General features: G+C 40.0%; 1 protein-coding gene across 5 annotated transcripts in view; it reads right to left on the reverse strand.

Annotated features, from left to right (window-relative positions):
- Positions 1-23,467, reverse strand: part of CTNND2 (catenin delta 2) — an 892,725-nt gene that overhangs the window by 207,835 nt on the left and 661,423 nt on the right. For all 5 annotated transcript variants that reach the window (XM_078066561.1, XM_078066564.1, XM_078066562.1 and 2 more), the window contains one exon: positions 4,564-4,777. In XM_078066561.1, coding sequence (XP_077922687.1) covers positions 4,564-4,777 — 214 coding nt within the window. The remainder of the gene's footprint in view (positions 1-4,563; positions 4,778-23,467) is intronic.

Genomic DNA, 23,467 nt, shown 5'->3' on the forward strand with positions numbered 1-23,467 from the left:
AAATCTTTAGTTGGGATTTCAAAATTTAGGTTGATTATTTCCATATTTAGAGAGAGAAAAATTATATTAGTCAAGCCCAAAGGACATGCAACATTTGTAACAGAAGTTTATTTGCTTAGGATATTTCAAGTAATGGCTAGCATATAATAGCTTCAACTGGATTTAAATAAAATTCTGATCATCATTTCATAGTAATTATTGCATAGGAAGAAAATTATTTATTGCAAGGCCTAACAGGCAGAAGCAAAATATATTCTGCTGTGAATAGATATTGCAGTGCAAACAGGCAGATTTTTTTAAGCATGCATGCTTATGTGTTGAATGTAAATGCATGTAAATAGCTCAATTTTAACATTTTATTATTGTTCAAACAGTTTGCCAAGGAATACTCAGTAAATAATTTAAAGCTCTGCAAGAACATTTCTTTCTTTTAGGCTTTTATTGTTATAATTTGGTGCTCTACATCCTTCTGGTTATATAGCCTAGGTCTAATCTAAAACCTTGTTTAGAAACATGCTTTATTATTTTTTAAAAATCACTGACATTGTTCTTTTCGATATCTGTTTACAAGACATCTTAATTTGTAAATATCTAAAAGAGGAATTCAAAGGGTACTTCACCTTCCCTTCCCCTATACATATAGATTTTTAACACACATTGGTTTTCATGCATTTGCTAATATTCAGGGAGGAGAATACAGGAGAGAAAGCTCCCTTGTACTGACGGGGCTCTGTCACATACCGAGTCCTTAGTCCTTGCTGGACTTTCTATTAGGTCTGCTGCAGAGTTACAACAGAAGTAAAGGGCATAGTTGTTTCATTTAAATCACTGTTTTATTAATTCATGCCTGCATATCTAACCTAATTCCGAAAAAGCTTTGAGGAGGGTCCTTGTGACAATGTGACTATAGCAGTGAAGAGAGGCTTTTTACCCTTTCCGCTCCATCCTCCAGAGCCATCATGAGCCTTGGTGCTCATCTAATTAAGTTTCTAAAACGTAGACACATTTGTCAGCAACACCCTTTTTCATATTTAGCAGACAGCAAGGCATGGGTGGGACAATTCCAAACAGAGCCGCTGAGCATCCCAGTGGGCTCTGGTGGAAGCATCATGTGGGTCCGCTGAACGTCAACCCTGCACGTGCAGATGTCCAAGGATGAGCGCACACCTGACACCGGCAGAAATTCCAAAGCACTTGAAAAATGAACGATGAAGGATGAATGGAGAGTGTGAGCTTAGCGTAGCAAAGAGTTTACCAGGCTTGGGGGGAGACAAGAGTCTCAGAGGAGGAGCGGAAAGAGAATGACAGATAAGACAAATGGGGGATTTGATGTCCTTGAGGTTAAATCAGTTAGCTGTACTAAAATACTGGAATCCCGGAGCTCCCCAGGAGCCAACAGAATCTAAGCTTTCATAGCTCACTCCGGCAGAGGAGGGCTGGGCTGGTGCTGAAGACGAACATGACCCTCTAAGGCTCTCTGAGGTGAATTCATTTGCCTCACTTTACTTTTGCTCAGGCAGGTAGTCAGCGCTGGCTCGATCTGGATCTTTCGGGCTATGTTCACATAGGAGTTAGCAGAACCGTGCCAGTTTCCAGGCACCCTCAGATTTCTGCCAGCGCGGGAGTTTAGGCTTCATTGCTACAGAATGGCCCGCAGCAGCAACTCCTTCCACGCTGGAATGTTCTAGCACGTGCTTGCTTCTGGTTTCCCCTTCTAGGGCGGTAGCTTGGCTAAGGTGCTGATCGTGTTTCAACAGTATCCACCATGGCAACTCCAGAAACCATGAGCTTCAACCCATCGAAATGTTTTAACAACATGTGTTTCTTTGAAAAACTTAAAATTCATGCCTGGAGTGCAGCCACGCACAATAAGACCGTGACTCTGGAACAGCAGGAAACATCTACTGAAGCAGCAACCACTGTCATTCTGGAACCATTCAGCCCCAGTGGCTTGGATGGAGTCAGGACAGAAGTGAGCATTTCTTCCAGGAAGGGACGTGGAATGAGTCTTGGCCACAAGCACGTGCTGGTGCAGAAACACTGGGCCATGATGTGACAATGGGTACAAACTTTTGTTCGTCCCCAAAGCAGCAGCAGAAGAGGCATGTGTCTCTGTCTGTATATCAAGTACTCCATCTTTCCCGTAGCCAAAGCTTCGCCAGTTGTGCAACATTTGTAACAGAAGTTTATTTGCTTAGGATATTTCAAGTAATGGCTAGCATATAATAGCTTCAACTGGATTTAAATAAAATTCTGATCATCATTTCATAGTAATTATTGCACAGGAAGAAAATTATTTATTGCAAGGCCTAACAGGCAGAAGCAAAATATATTCTGCTGTGAATAGATATTGCAGTGCAAACAGGCAGATTTTTTTAAGCATGCATGCTTATGTGTTGCCAAAAACACAACTAAGCTGATAAACCTTTTCTTTTGCTCTTATTTTGGGGGCATCATTGGATCATATATAAAAAACTTTTGTCTTCTTGGGTTGAATTTGATCTAAGAATTTGGGAATCCTAAAGCCAAACATTAGTGAGAATTGAGTTCATAGACGTGAAATGTGATGGCCGTTGGTTCTGCCTCCTCCTGCTAACCCCGTTCACTTCTCCACGTTCTCTCACCTGCCTTTGATGTTTCCAAATGAGGCTCGCATAGAAATGTTTGATGCTGCCCAGGTACATTAAATGGGAGACATCCAGCATCTGTCAGAAGCAGGGCTGCCTAGTAGCTTTGAATATCAGAAGAGGCATGGGCATGCTGCAGTGGATGAGGTCAGGGGACAGAGCTACTGCTGCTATTTCCTTCTGGTTTAAGCCATCAATCACCTCAGCCTTTTGCATGTGGCCGAGTTTCCTTGGCAATGAGATAAGCCGCCCCAGAGGGTTTTGTGTCCGGGCAAATCCAAATTTTAGCAAAATCCAGATCTTTTAAAATCATGAAATGGATGCATAACGTGCACAGCAGAAGGTGTTCTGTTGGCCTTATGCATCCAATGGCAAGGCCCTGATGCACAGAAGCACCACGATGTTTGTTTTCCATCATACATATGGAATCCTTTCTCTCAATCTCAAAGTAGGGATGGGGTTTCCCAACCATAATGGTAGGGTATACTTTCAATTATTTAGTTCACCCCCCAAACTATCCTACACATCATAATATGTGCATAACAATAGTTTTACCTTAACTGACCCATATTAGTTTGGTGTAAAACATCACTTTAATAGCACTGTAACCTTAACAACTAATTTTTTTTTCTACAAAGACAATTCTCCACTTAAAGAAATGCAAAAAAGAAAGCAAAAAAGAAAAGTAACTGGGGTCTAGTTCTAATTTAGCTGCGAGTGGAAAAGAGATGTGACAATAACCTTAAAGGGTGTACATTTAAGAAAACAGGCTGAAGCTGGGAGGCTTAACCTTAGCCTGGACAAATATTTATGACTCTCAGCTTGAGTAATGTATTTTCTTAAAAAAAAAACCAAGTTCACATATATCTCATGAGTGTAGCTTCAAGGAAGTTACGGAATCAAGACAGAAGATCAGTGGCATCACAGAGAATTAAGAGATCCTTTTTTGAGAATCCATTGCAGTCCATTTGCCAAACATTTACAGGGGAACTTTGATGAATGAAAAACCAAATATCACCTAAAACAACAATGTGGATAATCAAGAAGAGTACTCTGAGAGCCCATCCTGAGGCCACTTACATTGTTAGCACTCCAGCAAGTAAAACTGCACATTTAGAAGATGAGAGGCAAGAGTGAGAGCTAATGTTTACACGTTATTCCAATGTTCACACGTACGCCGAGGAAGGTACTGCTAAATGCTTAGATGTTCTCATTCATCAAATCCTCATGGCGCTATGAGGGGCGACGCTAGTGACCCCTACTTTACAAAACTCAAAAGTTCTGTGTTCACAGAAAGGCTTGCTCTCATGTTCACATTTGAGAAATTCCCTATATGTAAATATGTAAAAATATAATATAAACATATATGTAAATATATAATATATGCACATAATATATATGTTAATATACAATATATAAATACATAAATATATGTAAGAGAAATCCCCTAATGTGTAATCCTACAACCTAGGGACTTTTAATAGGCATAAATATTTTTTTTCAAGAAATTAACTGTGAAGTACGATGAGATCTCTGTTCTTCATCACATTATAAACCAAAATATATACCTTATTAATAACAATTCATATGTCTTGTCCTTTTACGAATACTTATTTAATGCCATTTTAATGATCACCTGTGGGTGTTGTAAGATGCTGAGCTACTTCTAAATCAAGTGACAAAACTGAAATTGGGTCACAGAATTTTAGAAGGGTTATGTTTGCTGGATTCTAATGATCTCATTTGGTCAATCCACAGGTGTTAAATTAGATACCCTTTAATTCGCTTGTTCAGCTCATGCGTATCGGGACTGTCCATGTTATCAGCCCCCTGAGACGCCCCGTACCCACCATCCTTGGTTAGCATGTTTGCTACCATGCTGGCTCATGGAGACTTTATCTTGGGAGGCAGGTGTGCTGTTAATAAGGATTCTAACCTGTGACCAGCTCCCGGATCTCCAGGTCGGTGGTCTTGCGGAGTAACCTCACCAGCGCTGGGATGCCACCGCAGTTTTTCAGGGCAATTTTGTTATCATCGTTGGCCTTCCCATACACCAGGTTTCTCAAGGCTCCACAGGCACTACGGTGGACTTCCGTCATCCGATGATCCAGCAGGTCCACCAGGAGCTGGATGCCTCCTTGTCTCCTTATCTGCAAGAACACAGGGCACAACTTTTGCCTTAGAGAGTAAGCTTTCACTATGTAGACCAAAACGGGTTTTTCTTATGGAGCAATTGCTAAAATTAATGTGACTGAACTGACTTAGAGCACACAAAGGAAAAAAGAAAACAAACCAGTGTTCTCCTTAGATTTGATTGCCTTTACTTGCTTTCATATCCTACTGATAACATTTCTAACATACCTCCTTTCAAGTTGGAGATTTTGGAAAGCTGATTTTTACTCATAAGGGAGGTCTTGGATACTTCTCCAATCTATCTAATCTATCCATCTTATCTGTACCTATATATTTAGCTATATTGTAGATTACAATTAGTATTCCTAATTTATAACTTCTTTTCCCATTCATACAACTTAATGCATAAGCTATTAAAATATTATTTCAAAGCATTAAAGAAAAATGAATTCAGAACAAATGCAGTATCAATTCTTAATAGTACAATGTGAACACAGTGTTTGCAGTGTGACCCTAATTAATGCCATATATCTAAATTTATAATGAAATCTCAAGTTTATTTGAATCTATTTAGAAAAACACAACTAAGCTGATAAACCTTTTCTTTTACTCTTATTTTGGGGGCATCATTGGATCATATATAAAAAAAAAACTTTTGTCTTCTTGGGTTGAATTTGATCTAAGAATTTGGGAATCCTAAAGCCAAACATTAGTGAGAATTGAGTTCATAGACGTGAAATGTGATGGCCGTTGGTTCTGCCTCCTCCTGCTAACCCCGTCACCCCAAAAGGACCAGGAGGGAAGGTGAGAGGTGGACTCTCAGTTCCCTCGCGGGGTCTCTATCCGTGGCAGGACTTCCGGGCACTGTGGGTTGCTGCGGACGGGTCCGGGTGCTGTCCTCCGCACTCCCCTCCCTGCTTTGCTTTTCTCCTGGATCCTGCCTCCCATTAACTTCTCCCTGCACCCAGTTCTTCTTGTTTCTTCTTATATCCAACCCTAAACTCCTATAAGACTCCAAACAAACCTATGTTAAACATTAATAAAGTACAACTTCTTTTTGAAAAATGATCAGGGGAAACTCTTTTCTTTGAAATGACCCCTTTATTGCCTCTCCCACTAAGCCACCAACAATCTCTTTTCCATTTATGCTCCCCATTGGGCACTCCATGCCCAGCAGGTGGGGCCCGTATTCTAGCTCACATGCTATCATTCCAGGCCAGTTCACCCTCTCCCCTTTCTCCCTTCATCATCTTCATGCAGAGTTCTTCAAAAGTCTATGTTTAGTATTTATTAAAACAGTGCTAATCAAATGTCATATAATATCAGATCTAAATATATGTAAAATAGAATAAAATAAAACGCACAAGAAGAACATCTGCCCTATGGTAATAAGTTAGTAAATATCAGACGAATGGAAGAATAGTGTGGTTGGTTGTCATGTTAGTTTCCTTTTCCCTTCTCCCTATTATTTTTACTACTTCAAAAGACATTATTTTTAGAGCAGTTTTACATTCACAGCAAAATTGTGCAAAAAGTACAGAGAGTTCCCAGGTTCCACTTGCCCCCACACGTACACAGCCTCCCCCATTATCACATGTACTGAGTGGTACTTTGGTTACAAATGATGAACCTCCAATGACATGTCATAATCACCCCAAGTCCACAGTCTACAGTATAGTTCACTCTCCGTGTTGTGCATTCTTTGGGTCTTGGAAATGTATAATGACACGTATCCACGATTATAGTATCTAGTATCCTACAGAATAATTCCACTTCCCTAAAATGCTCTGTGCCCTCCTATTCATCCCCTCCTTCCCCTAACCTCTGGAAACCACTGATCTTTTTCTTTTCTCCATGGTTTGCCTTTTCCAGTATATCACAGAGTTAGAATCACATAGTATCTAGTCTTTACAGATTGGCTTCTTTCACCTGGTAATATGCATTTAAGATTCCTCATGTCTTTTCATGGTGTGATAGCTCACTTCTTTTTAGCGCTGAATAATATTCCACTGTGTGGATGTAGTACACTTTACATATCCACTCATCTACTAAAGGACAGCATGGCTGCTTCCAAGTTTTGGCAATTATGAATAAAGCTGCTATCCATAATCATTTGTATGTTTTTGTATAGACATAAGTTTTCAAATCCTTTGGGTCAATACCAAGGAGCACAATTACTGGATTGTATAGTAAGAGTATGTTTAGTTCTGTAAGAAACTGCCAAATAGTCTTCCACAGAGGTTGTACCATTTTGCATTCCTATCAGAAATGGATGAGAGTTCTTGTTGCTACATATCATTGCCAGCATTTACTGTTGTTACTGTTTTTTTTTATTTTATTTTGGCCATTCTAATAGTTTATAGTGGTATTTCATTGTGTTGCCTTCCCTTTTAAAACTGACTTGTGATTCAGATTTACTTACATTAATACCAATGACTGAATAAAAGCCATCGATGTTGAAATACAGATAGGGAAAACAATAGCTTGAATTAGATCTGGAATGAACAAATTTCCGATCTGCTACTTGCCTGAACTTGACAGACTCAAGGAATGACTGGAAATGTCTTTTCATACATAACTTGAGTAGACAACCATAAATTCACTAACTAAATGATTCTTTGATAGACGGTCCACTTTAGTCAGCTGTTCCTATGTCAATAGCTCACATTTATTTGTATGTTTTGCTGTAAACTTCAGGTATCTAGATTGAGAGAGTAGTCCCCAAGAAGTAAGGAAGATGGAGGCTGATGAACCCCACAGCAGGAGAAATAAAAAGATCAACCAATCAAACAAAGCAAAACGATGCCCTTCTGCCTGTGCTTTCAGGTCGTTTAGAGAGAGGGCATTCTTCAACTTGACACCGACAGTCTTTTGGGGATGAAGGCTGGGATGCATGTGCACAGAATCAGTGAAACTCACCCAGTTTGTTATCAGGGGAGAGTGAAAATTGCCTCCACGCCTTTGCCATACAGTAACCTACTGTTTTCACAATTTAAACTCTGGAAGTAAAAGTATCTAAAAATCATTCAAGAGTAAGATACAATGGTTTTCTTCTTTGTCGTTTCATTACAAGGCAGAATACATATAAGCCTTTTAAATCCGGAAACAAATGGATAGGCAATTAAATTAAGCACAAGAAAAAATGCAGGTAATGCAATATCACCTGTTGCAAAAAAAAAGGGGGGGGCCTTGCCACTTAGTGAACTTATTACTCTTAACATTATCTGCATTAAGAATAAAATATATTTACCAATGAATTAGCTATTATCATGAAATTGATATCAACATCAATGAATAATTTAGAACATATCCAATTACAGCAGTGTTCGCGAGCTCATGGCAGTCTTCATAAAATGATAATGATGATGATGATGGATAGTGGGTTACAGAGCACTTTACCAGGGAATAGAATTCCTCTTGGGGGTACCTATTTTCATTTAGAGAAATGCTAGGAAAAGTTGCTTTAAGGATAGTGAGATGCTGAGGGCAAGGGCTACGGGTGTTCTTGGCAATAAAAGATTGCTCAGCTACTGTGCATCTGAAATGAGTAGGAATTTGGAACTGAGCGGGGGAAGAAGGAAGAGGCTGGAGTAGCCTTCTTTTTAACCTATTGGTGATTAAATAAGATCCTTAAATAGCTAAGGACCTGGGTAAACATTTCCATACCTCTCAAGGATCTACTTGGTTTTAAGCAAAGTGGATATGTCTTTGGGCTTCTGGTTCGTGCTAAGAGAAACTAAGCTGGATCTGTAAATTTTAACAATGGGCTGCAGGATTAATAATATACAGCACCCCTCCTCTCACTTTACATATTTGTAAGCAATCAACTCACAATGTCTGCAAAATGGTTCACAGAAAGCTGACTAAAAGCTTGGACTCAATGATTTTAGTAAGTTCTTAATTAACTGTTATTTTTCAATGGTATTAGTTTAAACAATAAAAAATAGATATAGTTGTTTTCTATTCCCTACTGGTGTTTAAAAATTACGTAATTTTCTCTGCTTAAGAAGCTACTGGAAGATACAAAGTTTGTGGATGTGAAGCCAGAGGCTGAACCAGGGGTAACTGAAACTCACTTTTCCATTTTAATGCAGAAACTACAAAGTTATCGCAGTTTGTAAAATACGTATTTTACCTCACTGAGTTCCATCCCTGACCCTTAGGGTAAAGCCAGTGAAGCAGTCAGTGCTTCCAGACAGTTCGAACGGATGTGGGTACCTGTAGCTGCCTCTGAGCAACCCAGAAGCACAACTGATAAAGGCTAAAGTCTTTTTTAGTCTTAAGGTAGAAATTATTTTTGAGAATTTTGAGAGAAAATTTCTCTCTATAGTTGTCCAAAACGATCTACTTTCTCCATTCCATAGGTGAACCAAGATGGATTATGTTTCTTTTTAAATTATGTGTTAGAGAGCAAGGGTATTGCAGTGTTCGGAGGGGGTCCTAGCTATGAGGCTGGAGCAACAAGGTCCAAATCATTCTCCCTCTCTTAAACCTGTGTCCCCTGAGGCAAGTTACTTAAATGTCTATAAAACACTAAGAAAATGTGAACCTGTCTCACGGGGTTGTTTTCAGGAGTCAATGAAACTTCAAATGTGAATTATTTAACAAAGAGCTCAGCAAATATTATCTGTCAAGGAAATACCACTGTATTAACTTGTTAAAGGATATTCTTAGTTGACTTATTGCCTGGTCAATATATGAATTAACTTAGTAAGAGCATGATATATAACATATGATAGAGTCAGTGAAAGGTATACAATTCAGAGTTATAGCTTCATAAATTTTGTTTAGTGTGTAGACTGTTTATTATCTAATAGATCATTAATCTCATCTAGTGTATAACTAATGAGATTAAATAAGGAATATATTTATTCTAGAATGAACTGTAGTCATTTAAAAAATATCAAAGGGTGCTGCATCAATATTGTACCCATGACATATTTTGCTAGATATATTTCCAAGGAAGTACAGGAATTAATTAATCTGTATTTTTAAAAAGAATGGAAGTGCAGTGGTTTTTCTTGTTACGGTAAATTAATTGATCAAAAAAGGCACTGAAAAATAGTTTTGAGGTGATACTAACTAGAAAAAAAAAGAAAATCCTTTTCTGAAATATAGAATTATTAAGCAAAAAGAGAGAAAGACCATGTTTTGATTTAACAAATTAGCTTCTAATGAACAGATTTAAAAATGCAACTTGTAGCAAATGATGCAACCAGTAACAAAAGATCTAACCGGTAATAAACTGAACGACTGCAAAGGTTCTAGTCTCACGCAGATTTCCCAGGTGCTAGTCCTGTGCCCTGATGTAGGAGTTCCGGCTTCATGTCCATCTGTGTCTAGCAGGAAGCTACTTGGTTTTTGAACATACGGAAAAGATGAACAAGTCTGCGAATACATTATTACTGTTGTTTGATTTCCCTTTTCTTCCCAGTGTAAAAGACCCCCACATTCGAGATCTTTGTCACCTTGTACATATTTCCAAACCCAGCTCCCGCCCCGTTCAACACGTCCTCAGGCGGCACCCAGGACCATCACCAAGGCATCTGCCTATACCTATAACAACATGAACATCTTGAAGGGTGATTCTGGACATTTTTCTTTTTTTACTATCCTCAATTTTAGAGAAGTAGCTGATATTGTATTAGGTTATGGATTGGGTTCCTGGCCATAACCCTGGTTAAAGAAAACAATTTCTTATGAAAATCTCCGAAATGATCTATTTTATAGCAATTCGACATTTCCACTTCTCATCACCCTCATGATCCCATTCTTTAAAGAAATAAAGGAAAGAGGGGGGAAAGACCTTTATTTTAGTCTGAATGTGAATCATGATTCCACACAGTGATGCCTTTTATGGGACACTTTAAAAAAAAACAAGTTACCTGAAACACCACAAACATTACATTTCCCACAGTCCTTGGCCCTTTCTATCCCCTCTTTTGCTAACTGATCACGAACAGTGAACTCTTCTAGACATCTCCCTGTCTCAGAATGAACCACAGTCAGTCGACATGGATGAACATTGACAATCTTGCTGCCCACCGATGAAGCCGGCATAGAGGCCAAAGAGCCTCAGAACCTTCCATCCAGAGGCCGAGGCCGACACCTTGCATCTCAACTCGGTTCTCAGAACTGCTGGGTGCCAAAGGTAAGCTTCAACACTCCTTTTCAAGAGCACCCAGGTAAGGCCCCCACTTTTGCTTTTTTTAACAAGAAAGAATTTCAAGCGATTCTACACATTCCTTTTCTGAAGACCCCACTCAGACACACTCACCGTGTTCCAAAGAAGTCTAATGGTTTCTATTATCTGGCATAATGTTTGTGCTGTCCTTGTAGATACGGAATACAACATCACAAAGTAGCGGCAATCACAGAGAACGCCTGCAATAAGAGTCTCCCTTACTATGTTCCAGGTTGAACTCAATCAACATATTTGTGAATGACAAAGCTAAATTCATATATTGCTCAGCATCTCAAAGAGAATTTTAGATAAACACATCAATTCTGAAAATGCAAACCCTGTAAGGCAGATACATGACTTTGCTATTTGGAAATTATTAAAGTATCTTAGAATGTGCACGTAAGAAGCCCACGTATATTACCCCCAAAACTTTCATTGTTGTACTGATGAGACAGTCCCTCAGTGGATAATGTTTATGGAGTGCTTAGTCTGTCAGGAGCTGGGCCCAGAGGTGGATAAGACGAACGAAGCCCCTTCCTCAAAGGAGCCCACATACCTGGAGAGGAATCAGAAGTTAAATAAGGAAACCAGCCAATGGGACCATTTCAGTAGTGAAGAACAGAGGTAGCTTTATCTGGAGAAGGACCTAACAATTTTCTAGTTATAATTTAGATCCTTAAAGATGATCCACCACAATGTATAAGGTTTAAGCTCCTCAAAAACTGGGATCCTCCCCAGGAATAAGAACCATAAAGAAGAGATAGCAGGAGAAAAGGATGTAGTGTGTGGGACGGTGTGAAGGCGGTGGGTCAGGGTACCATGGTTAGGGGACATTCAGGCAGAGACCGAGGGCCATGAGGGAATTATAGCAAGTCCCAAGGAAGTGGAAGGAGAACAAGGTGGCTAGAGTACAGTGAAGGAGAGAGAGGCGATGAGAGGGCTTGCCAGGCAGAGTGGGGCTGGGTCCGGCAGGGGCTTTTAGCCACTGTAAGGGCACTGGGTTGACCCTGAGGAAGATGAGACCAAGAGGGGTGACCGAACACACTTGTTTAAAGACACCTGTATGTGCCATGTGGAGAGCAGATTGTCAGGGCCCGAAGGCAGAAGCAGGGACATCAGGTAGGGGCCACTGAGATGGTCCAGGGGCAAAAGAAATATGGTAGTTTTGGATGGGAGTGATGGGATTCTGAGTGCTAAGAAATGGTCAAATTCTAGCTCTGTTTTGCAGGTAGGGAGGAAAATATAGCTGAAAGCATCATGATTGACTAAGACTGCTGGCCTTTAATTTCAATAAACAAGTGTGTTGATAATCATCACATTGTAGTTTTTATTTGACTGACAGATGGCAAAGCATTTATGAAAGGCACAGCCCCTCATTTAAATTTCTATTTCATCGGCATTATAAAAGCACACATTTAAAAAATTGCTATTCTTTTGTTATGGCAAAGTGGAAAATAACACCTTTCTAAAATATAAAATTATGCTAAATATAGACATAGAAATAATAGAAAAATTATTTTGTATCTTAGCCTATGGTTATAACAATAATGAGTATTAAAATAAATATATTTCTCCAAAAGGAGTTATGATGGATAGAGAAAACTTTCCTGTGCATTTATTTTATTTTTAAAGATCTACATTTTTGAAACTTTAAACTGTATCAAGTAAGACTTTCCTTATACCTATAAATTGTACAGAATATAAAATTTGCTTAAGTGCTTTCTTGTCATGCAAATGTCTTTTTTATTCTAGGTTATGAAGTCACCTATATGTTCTGAAGATGTATCTGCTCATACACTCTTCTGTGGTAGTAATAGCCAATATTTACTGGACTAAACACTGGTTGAGGAAAGAATTTCAGTCCTGTTCAGCTCAACTGATATTTAGTAATAAGCATTGTGCTGTGTTCCTTGAGGATCTCATGGACTAACAAGGGAGAAACTCACAGGAATAAATAAGGTGAAATATAAAAAATAAGGCTTCCTATGAAGCCCACAGGAAGGCCACGAAACCAGCCTCCTTGGGAAGTGGACTGAGTTAATTAATTAGTTCTGGAAGAGATAACAACTAAACTGATTTTAAGAAGTTTGAAAACTGGTGGACCATACAATTAGAACATGATTAAACTCGAAAATGTTTGAGATGCAATGGGTCCATACTTCTTAAAGTAGGGTACATGTATGATAGGGTTGGGGGGAAAAGAGTAGGCATCAGTGCATTAGATGGTGGGACATCTTTGCCCTTAAATTTACCCAAGACTAGTGGTATGTGGGTGGAGGCATTATTATCATTTTCATAATCAGATTTAGATAATTTATGGAATAGAATATAAGATTTATGGGATTTTATTGATTCATTCATTTATTCATTTAAAGGTTTTATTTATTTATTTAGAGAGAGTGTACATGTGCACGTGTGTGTGTAAGCGGGGGGGGGGTATGGGAGGGGAAGAGGAAGAGAGAGAATCTCAAGCAGATTCCCCCACTGAGCACAGAGCCCCACGTGGGGCTCGATCACATGACCCTGAGATCATCACCTGAGCAGAAATCAAGAGTCAGAAGGTTGACTGACTGAGCCACCCAGGCAGCTCAAGATTTATAGGATTTTAAAGAAAAAACACAGAATTTAAGAGAATGTTTGCAGAAAGCTTGTTTGGCCAACAGTCTAGAATGCCTGCAGGCCACATGGATGAGGGCTCTGAAGATGGATCAGCATGGGAGGCTGGAGAAGACAAGAGGCATGCAGAGAATGGCATCTCCCTGCAGAGAGCATCTCCCAGGGGCAGGATGCAGGGAGTGCTGTGGGACGCCAGGAAGAGACCAGCCTGGGGCTGGCACTGAACTCCATGAAACAAGGAAATAGTTGAGGTGGCAGGACATGAGAATCCACTCACAGTTTCTGAGCAGAAGAATGAGAAGGGAAGTTGTGGCAATGAGGCAAGAGAATTAATCTGAGAGACAGTAAAAAAGAAGACATTTGAGTAGTAAATGTATCCTATGTATGAAACATTCTTGACCATTTTCCTGGCATTGGGGAATTCATAAATAGTTTGACGGGACTAGGAGGTTTTCTACAACTCTCAGTCATTTGTTTAAATTTACTTTGCTTTTCTTATTCCAACAGCTCTGTGCTCTGAGCCCTGGCAAGGTGACTGGTGAAGTCCATCTTGTGATTCTCCAGTTAGCTCTCTCCACAGAATCAGTGGGTGGCGGCTGCAGGGGATCTTGGAAGCTGAGCAAACGGGAAAACCATAGGTTCCCCCACTCAGAGCTCCCTGGAGCTCCCCACAGTTGTCTGTCAGATGCAACCACTGAGACCAGCTCTTTTGAGAATCCACAAACTGGAACATGTCAACCTTATTTTCTCACATGTTTCTACGGAACACAAAGAAAGCTGTTACCAGGGAAATCTGTCTGCAACACGGCATCTTGAAATATGAGTTATTTGGTGATACTTTTCAGCTGATTAAATGTTATTCACTCTTCATTTTGTCCATCAGCCCAAGCAGAACATTTATATGACACTTGGACTTGGCATAATAAGAAAATACACTTGTTTTTGGTGCATCTGTGACCTTTGAATTTTAAAAAATTATGTTCTAAGAAATCCCATCAAGTGCAGTGCAATGTATCCTAAGCCTTTGTGTCATCCTTAATGGAGAAGGAGACGTAGATATTCTAGGTATCACATGGGCATTTATCTCAGAAATTCTCTCCTGGTGATTTTAGTAAGTGAGTGGTACTAAATCACACATGTCTAAAAATTTACATGCACACATATTATAACGTGACACATATGTAACAATAAATAATAAATGTATGCATAAATAAATATATGTATAAAATAATATGTGTGTATAAATAAGTGTACTGTATATGTATATATTCAAAAGAGAAAGTAATTCCAAATGTCTCCTCTTCCTTCTCCCATAAAAATGTGATTCATTCACTTCTTTCAATTATTTTATTCCAATTTAAATTGTGTATAATAATTTTCTTTTTCTTATAACTCACCAAGACTTGTGGGTTCAAAGGACCTACCCTGTTGATATTCTACCTTCTAATAAATAGCCACAGAGATTGAAAAGATTGTTATTTCCTTACATTAATAATTTCAGTTCAAATATCTTCAGTCCTGGAGTATACCAGATTAGATGGCTGGAATCCCAATTACAAATAATAAAATACTCTGATTTTACTCTATTTTCAGACATTAGTTCTCAGCAGAGTCTCTCACTTCAATTCTTTAAAAAAATCTCCAACATGGAGAGCCTGGGTGGCATGGCCGGTTAAGCATCTGCCTCTTGGTTTTGGCTCAGGTCATGATCTCAGGGCCCTGGGATTGAGCCCTGCATCAGGTTCCCCACTCAGGAGGGAGTCTGCTTGAGGATTTCTCTCCCTCTCCCTCTGCCCCTCCCTACCCTCTCTAAAATAAATAAATAAACCTTAAAAAAACACCTTCAACATATGAAATCCCTGACTTAAAAAATTCAAGTTTCCATATTTTCTTATTTACCATTTTCTAATTATGCATTTAAAAAGTACCGAATACATATATGCTCTGGTTTGCATTTTTAATTACTTAATAATTTTCAAATGAATTATGTGTATTTTTGCATAAAATTTTTTTCCAGATTAAAAGGAAGGTGATGATTATACTTTCAGTTTTTAATAGGCTGGTAGAGGCAGGGGACTTAGGGAAGAATTTGTTTTTTTTTTTTTTTTTTTTTTTTTTTAAAGATTTTATTTATTTATTTGAGACACAGAGAATGAGAGAGAGAGAGAGAGCACATGAGAGGGGGGAGGGTCAGAGGGAGAAGCAGACTCCCTGCTGAGCAGGGAGCCCGATGCGGGACTCGATCCAGGGACTCCAGGATCATGACCTGAGCCGAAGGCAGTCGCTTAACCAACTGAGCCACCCAGGCGCCCGGGAAGAATTTGTTTTGTTTTAAAAACACACACAGTAGGCAGAATCATTTATTTATTTATTTATTTTTTTTAAACATACATGTTTTAAAACACCATGTCACTCCTGCTCAAAATCTCCTAATGAGGGACGTCTGGGTGGCTCAGTCGGTGAAGCGTCTGCCTTTGGCTCAGGTCATGATCTCCAGGTCCTGGGATCGAGCCCCGCATCAGGCTCCTTGCTCAGCGAGGAGTCTGCTTCTCCCTCTCCCTCTGCCTCTCCCCCTGCTTGTGCGCTCTCTGTCATTCAAATGAATAAATAAAATCTTAGAGAAAAATCTCCTAATGATCCCATCACATTAAGAAGATCATTAACCTTGGCCTTTGGTCCTATGTGACCAGTCCCTGTCTTCTTTCTGCTTCCACTGCTCATCAATCTCTCTTATCCACTTTTGGTTTCGGTTCCTCTGGGCTTCTGGAAGTTCTTGAGTGGCCAGATGTGTTCTCCCAGACTCCAAAGAATGACTTCCTTTCCATCATTCCAGTGTCCACTCAACCTATTAGCCATCAAAAATAGCACATCTACCCTGCACCCCGTCCCCTCTGCTGTTGGTCTACCTCCCTTTCTTGGTATTCCTCCTTTGCTCCCATTTACCCCATGATATATTTCACATACTTATCTGTTGATTTCTTCCCCACTCCCACCTAGAGGGATATATGCATGGTGAGAGCACAGATCTTGCCTAATTTGCTCACTGCTGAATGTCCAGGGCCAAGACGAGTATTTTTTGACAGAACGCAGTTTTGACCGTAAACTTCAAAATTTTGAAATAAAGCCAATTTTCACAGTCTACCCTTCAGGAAAAATGTCATGTGCCAAGCAAATTAGTACTTCAGAACAAAGATTTCTGGTGCCAGAGAAGAGATCTGAGAGCCTTAGAATATTACACAGCTATAAATAGGACACCAGTTCAGCAAATATTACACACATTTAAAAATGTTTTTCTCATAACTTTATCTTTTTATTTCATGAAGTGAGAGTAATTTTTCCCACAAGTAAAAGCCAACACTACGAACAAAATGCTTCAGCACTCCTTACACCTGCATCTTGTTTATAGGAACCAATGCTGAATATATTAGCTAATTATAGATATGCAGATGGCTTGTTTTCCTTAATGCAAAAAAGATATAAAATCACGTGAAATAATGTAGTACTCAGGCCCATGGTTGAATATCCAATTTCCATTAGATGAACTTGGGCTCAGTGGTAGAGAGGCAGATAAAAGTCAGAACAATGAGGAAGATTATTCATAATTCAAAATCTTCACATTCTGATGTCACTCTTCAGGGTTTAGGACACTAAAATGAAAAAAATCTAAATTGCAAAACAAATTATCATCTATTGATTCATTTCTTTTTTTTTTAAAGATTTTATTTATTTATTTGACAGAGAGAGACACAGCGAGAGAGGGAATGCAAACAGGAGGAGTGGGAGAGGGAGAAGCAGGCTTCCCGCCGAGCAGGGAGCCCGATGTGGTGCTCGATCCCAGGACCGTAGGATCATGACCTGAGCTGAAGGCAGATGCTTAACGACTGAGCCACCCAGGTGCCCCTATTGATTCATTTCTTACTGCAGAAAAATTAAATCTAGATCCTGGGGACTTGCAAAAAGGTGGGAAAACATTAGCTTTGGAAACTTTTAAAGATAAGAGGAAAAACTGTGTGGTATTTATTAATAAAGATATCCATGCTTGCAGGCGTGGGGAAATGGCAATTTGAATGAGGAAATTATGATTTACTTTGAAAATTTTGAAAGGAGAGTTTCATGAGTTGGCACTTTCCCAACATAGGATCAGCGCACTTGCTTTCAAGGCCAAGTGGTCATGAGGATGAAATGGACCCATGTGATAAAAGCCAACCAACTAGTCAAGGGAAAAAGTCATCCTAATGTGGCAGGTTGCACACTGGATGATCAACCCTGTCTATATGAGCCATGAATGACTCACTATCACTAGCACCTTTTCAAATGATCGTTCGAAAAAATACAACCTGGTCAACTAGGAAGACATGCTCTGGTGCCGTGGTTTTGATTTCTTTTCTGTTAATATGCACTCTTCTATAAACAAGGTTGGAAGGAAGCAGCCTTCCAAAGGTGTTCCTTCTCCATTGTTTTGTGCTCTTGTCTACAAGTCCTGTTACTGCTGGACTTGCTCTGATAAGGAATCCTAGGTTGGGATTTCTTCCATGGAGGATGAAGCCCCACAAGATATAAAGCAGGAGAATCTCAGTTCTGAGGGATCCTCTTCATGTATCTAGTGGACACCTCTGGTATAACCAAACTTTAGAGCGTTCTTAAGCAAAACCCTGCATTTAATCAGAGTTTGGGGATAGACTCTTTCTTAGGTCCATGTTTTCTGACATTCTCCAAGGCCTAACAGGGATCTTAGGCCTCAAATGTCTGTCAGAGATGCAAGCAATCTCTATTAGCAAGCCATTGGTTGCCTTTCAAAAAGTAAATACCCAATGGTGGAAACTCAGTCATTATGTTCAGCCTTAAGGCTGTTTTTCTGTTGCGCCTACTGGCTTTTGCCTTGAACTCCAACCTCTTTGAGCATTTGTCAATGTTTGGGTAAAGCAGCTGTGGATCTTAGGTATTCAAGGTTATACTCAATACTCGTATCCAATGAAGACCTACAGAAGCTTTTAGCTCTTTGGGATCATCTTCAAAAGTGACTTTATTTTTCTATCTTTTTTTTCTTTTCAATTCCCTTCTTTTCTTTATTTTTTTTCTAGTGGGACTTAATAATATCCCAAATATAAGATATGACTTCTCCAGGACCCAAGGAGTTCTACCAAGTATTATTATTTCTTATTCATTTCAGGAGGGCATGGGATATTTTTCATCATTTGGGAAAGATCCCTGATTCTTCAAATTTTCCCTATTGGGTTATCCCTTATAATTCTGCAGACTTTACAAGCCAGTCTCACTTTGTCATGAGTCACGCCAGGTCCAATTCTGTCAGCCCATTCTTTTGTAAGCCTAGTAATCATTAATCGTCAAAGCTGTAGATTAGAATATCTTTTATATCAGTAAGTTTGAGTCCCTTCATACGAATTCTGGTCACAGGTAAGGGCATTAACATATCCTTGTCTGAGAACTGTTAAAATAGATTACATGGTCTTTCAGGTAAAGACAAATAGAGATTGGCTTTTTCTCAGAAATTGGGATTGGAAAAAAAAATTCCAGATCATTGACAGCACCGCAATCTCTAGTGCCTATCGAGCTTCCTTATTAGTTTGAACTATTATATTGGATACTGTCAATGCCAGTGGGAGAGCCATTCTGTTTAGACCCTGACAATCTATAAAGCCAACCTAGAAAAGTTGACTGCTTTGGCCAAATAAGTCTTTCATATAAGGAGGTGTTGTGAGCCAGGGTACCAGTCTCTATTGCCTCCATTGTTAATGCAGAAATTGCCAGAACCTTACCAAGAAATCTTTCTTGGTTTAGTTTTGAGAATGTTAGCTCTTGGCTGGCTGAGGGGCTCTCATTACTTTACACAATCACAACTGGCTTAATGGCACCATTTCTACCACAGCTGTTCCCCTCATATGTTATGGAAGCATAAACTCACTGTGTCTGCACATGTGGTATGTCTGAGCCACTGGTATGAAAAGTTACCTTTTGTTTTTGAACAGCTACCTTTCCATTTTCTCTTCAAACAATCTCCAATTCTTTAGTTTAATGGCCAGGTAAAATTGTCTTGGTGAAGCTCAGAAAATATGGTTTCCCAGCCTCTCGCCAATCAAACAGGGCTCAGCATGTGGCCTCAACTCTTCTGCTGGGAATGTGACAAGAGTAACCTCCCCTCCCTGCAGTGGGGTCACCTGGTCACCAGGTCCTCACCCCTTCTCACACTATGATACGTTCCACTCACACTTGCTCTTTTCTGTCACTGCAAGAGTTGAATCCAAGTCTTTTTCCAAGATTACTGTGTCTCATCTCTTCCTTAGCCTCCATCAGGTTCTTTTTCAGAACAATGAAGTTAAGCATAAATACCTGAAATTTTCTAGAATGTTGTAAGAGAGGAAAGAAGACCTATTCTGATTTTTTTTTCTTCCAAGACATTTAAGTTTATCTTATCAGTGGACAAGGACTTATGTGGTAGGCTAAAAAATTTCCCTCACACAAAGATGTGAAAATCCCTGAAACCTGTGAATATATTACATATAAAGCCCCCAAAGACCAGAAGGGCCTTAGCTGCTGCAATTAAATTAAGGAATTTGAGATGGAAGATTATTCTGGATTATCTGTGTGGGCCCAATGTAATCCCAACAGTCCTTATAAGAGGGAGGTAGGAGGGTCAGAGTCAAAGAAAGGACATATGATTATGGAAGCAGAGGTTGGAATGACCTTGAAAAGGTGGAGGAAGAAGCCACAGAGCCAAGGAATATGGGTGGCCTCTAGAAGTTGGAAGAGCAAGGAAACTGGTTCTCCATATAGGACTCTATAGCACAGCCCCGCTCACAACTTGATTTCAGCCCGGTGAAACGGATTTCAGATTTCTGACCTCCTGAAGTGTAAGATCATAAAGTTCTGTTGTAGTAAACCACTAAGTCTGTAGTAATGTGTTACAGTGGAAAGAAGAAACTAATATAACCCATATTCAGTGTCCTCTGACCAACTGTTTTTCCATTTCTTTCTTTAATGACCATATAAACAGCTCCCTAATCCAATCTGTCCTAGGTTGCCTTGCCTCATTTTTGCCCATCTTTTCCATAGCTTGTGATTCCTCATTTTCTCATGGCTGCTTACTCCAGTTTAACCACAGGATCCACACGCCCCCTCTTTATGGTTAATTCAGGCTAGAGTGCCTTAACTTTCTCTTGGATATCTTCAACTAGTTATAAAATTAAGAAATATGAGGGTCTGCTTAGAGATCCAGTGATAGAGAGTGTCAGGTGTGCTTGGCAGGTTGAGCCAGGAGGTAGCAGCTGGAAAAGCTGTGGCTCGCTTGTGGGCACCATCATTGCCTCCATGGGTATGAGGCCCCTTCACTGTGCAGTGCTCATCAGCAGCAAGAGAAGAAAGGAATAGTGCCTCGCATGCCAGAGCTGATAGCTTGTTTCTGAATAGAGATGCCTTCTAGGGGACCACTGGAAAGGTCTCCCCAAATCACCCTACCATCCATTGTCTGAGTCAAAAAATGTTTACTCCCATTTGATTTGGGGCATGGTCACAGATCAATCAAGTTGGCTTCAGTTCTCGATATGGCCATTCTTTAGGAGCAATGATGGGGCTGGAGATAATATAGATAATTCTACCTGTTGGGGTTAAGTTGCACATACCACAGTTTTTCCCCAGACCAGAGGGACAGGGCCTTGGACTGGATGCAAAGGCATGCAGCTGCATAGCTACCACCTGTGACTAATTCTTACTCCATTCAAACTCTGATATCACTAATCTTCATTGGAGGCTACTAGTCTTTGACTCACTCTGTCTCAATATCCCTGGCAATTTTTACCTGAATCCTTGCCTATATTCATTGGAAAAATTACCCAGTTCTTTTGCCCTCAAACTCTAGAGTCCCACATCCATGGCCCTCTGGTCATGACTAATAATGACAGGTGAGAGTAAAGGAAGACAGATTACTGTTTAAAGAGAACATCGTACCTAGAGGCAAGTTCACCCATCACATCTCTGACCCACCTGTCTGCAATGTAGATATTAGCATGCCAAGTTGAGTTTTCATATTTTTTTATATGTCAGATTTTATTTCCTCGTTAAACAAGTGTCAGATATTCCTGCCTATTTGGTAAGAGCCAGTGGAAGCAACCTTTTCTCTTTGGATTATAATTTCTATACAACATAATGTTGCAAACCACTCACAATCAGGGGATAATGGACATATTCCACTGAAATAGTTCTTTTCCTTTATAGATACAAGGTTGTATGGTCTCATACTAAGAATCATCTGGCCACCAACATGGCATTATAGAATCATCTCCTTCCCTTCCAGTTTCCATGTTTGCCCAAAACCATCTTAACAGAGTCTGGAGTCTGTGTATCAATCCCACTTTGACACTTATCTGCATGGTTGATATTAATAGTGCTGTGTGTTCCCCCATAAGAAACTGGGAGGCTGGGGAGCTTATTAGCAACAATCACTACCTACTGGTGATGAGACAAGTTCGTCTGCTTTGGATAGCTAAGTTTCTCTGTAAATCAAAGTACATGGCAAGGGATTTGAGCCTAAATGGGGTGCAACTGCTGTTCCTGAGACCTTTTTGGGCATGCCAAACAAGCTTCCAGAAATGTGTTTGTAGGAAGAACTGAGAGAAGGGAGAGCCAGGCAGCTGGATCCAGCAGCAAAGCCTTACTGGTTAGGAAGAGGGATCATTCTAGGCAGAGCATGGTTTTTAACTCTTGGATCAGTCTCCCTTGGAGTCTTACCTGGACCATACAAAATGTGGAGGTTATAAGTAAAATAAATGGTCTCTGCTTTATTTTGTTGTTGTGTTTTTTTTTTTTTTGATCCATATGAAAAAAACACAAACACTGAATCAGGAGTGGTACAGAGACATTCTCAGCACTTTGGATATTCTTAGGCTTTGAAAGATCACATGTGCCACACGAGTGATACGTTGATGCAAGGGGACCTATTAGAAAGGGCAACGGTGCCTGGGAAGGGTGGTAGAGTTTGGTGAAATCCAGTGATAGAGAGTGTCAGGTGTGCTTGGCAGGCTGAGCCAGGAGGTAGCAGCTGGAAAAGCTGTGGCTCGCTTGTGGGCACCATCATTGCCTCCATGGGTATGAGGCCCCTTCACTGTGCAGTGCTCATCAGCAGCAAGAGAAGAAAGGAATAGTGCCTCGCATGCCAGAGCTGATAGGTGTGTTTCTGAATGGAGATGCCGTCTAGCAGACCACTGGAAAGAACTCTGCATATGCGGTGGGGCCAAGGGTGACTCTGGAATATCTTTATCCGCAGAAAGAAGAAATAGCCAGTAAACATGAATTCAGATTCACCCTTTACTAAAAGAACTTTGATGGAATTTCTTTCTCCTGTGATCTGATTTCAATATCTATTAGAATAGGATGGGGGTTATTCTAGCCTGTGAATAGGGGACCCAGTTCTCACCCCTCCTCCCTGGCGCCATCTTGCTTCTCCCCCGGAGTCCCTGGACAGCTCCACCTTGAAGGGAGAACTCTATGATACAATCTGAGGGAAGCTTTCTGCTCAAATGTACAGGCCACTATTTTACCATTTACCAATGTGACATTATTTGTGTCTTCAAGATGTAAATGAAAAATAGAAGGGTGACATTTATGCGGGAAATATTTTATTCCTGGTATGACTATTATCACCTGTGGAAGCAGTAAAAAAACCTCTGTAAAACATCAAAATCGAGTGTATTTGCATTATATATAAAAGAATAGAGGACAGCTGGGAAGATAACCCTCTTCTACCCTAGTGGACCAGAAAAAAGAGAAACTGGCTCAAAATGTATAGGCAGTGGCAATAGAAAGGATAGTAGGGAAAGTGGAATTAAATGAAGGGAGTGGCAAGGCATCTGTGAGGTCTGGGGAGGGCCAGTGGGATTTGTGGGTGATGTATTTA

The sequence above is a fragment of the Halichoerus grypus genome, chromosome 2 (assembly GCF_964656455.1).
Source record: "Halichoerus grypus chromosome 2, mHalGry1.hap1.1, whole genome shotgun sequence".
In the NCBI taxonomy this organism is placed as follows: Eukaryota; Metazoa; Chordata; class Mammalia; order Carnivora; family Phocidae; genus Halichoerus; species Halichoerus grypus.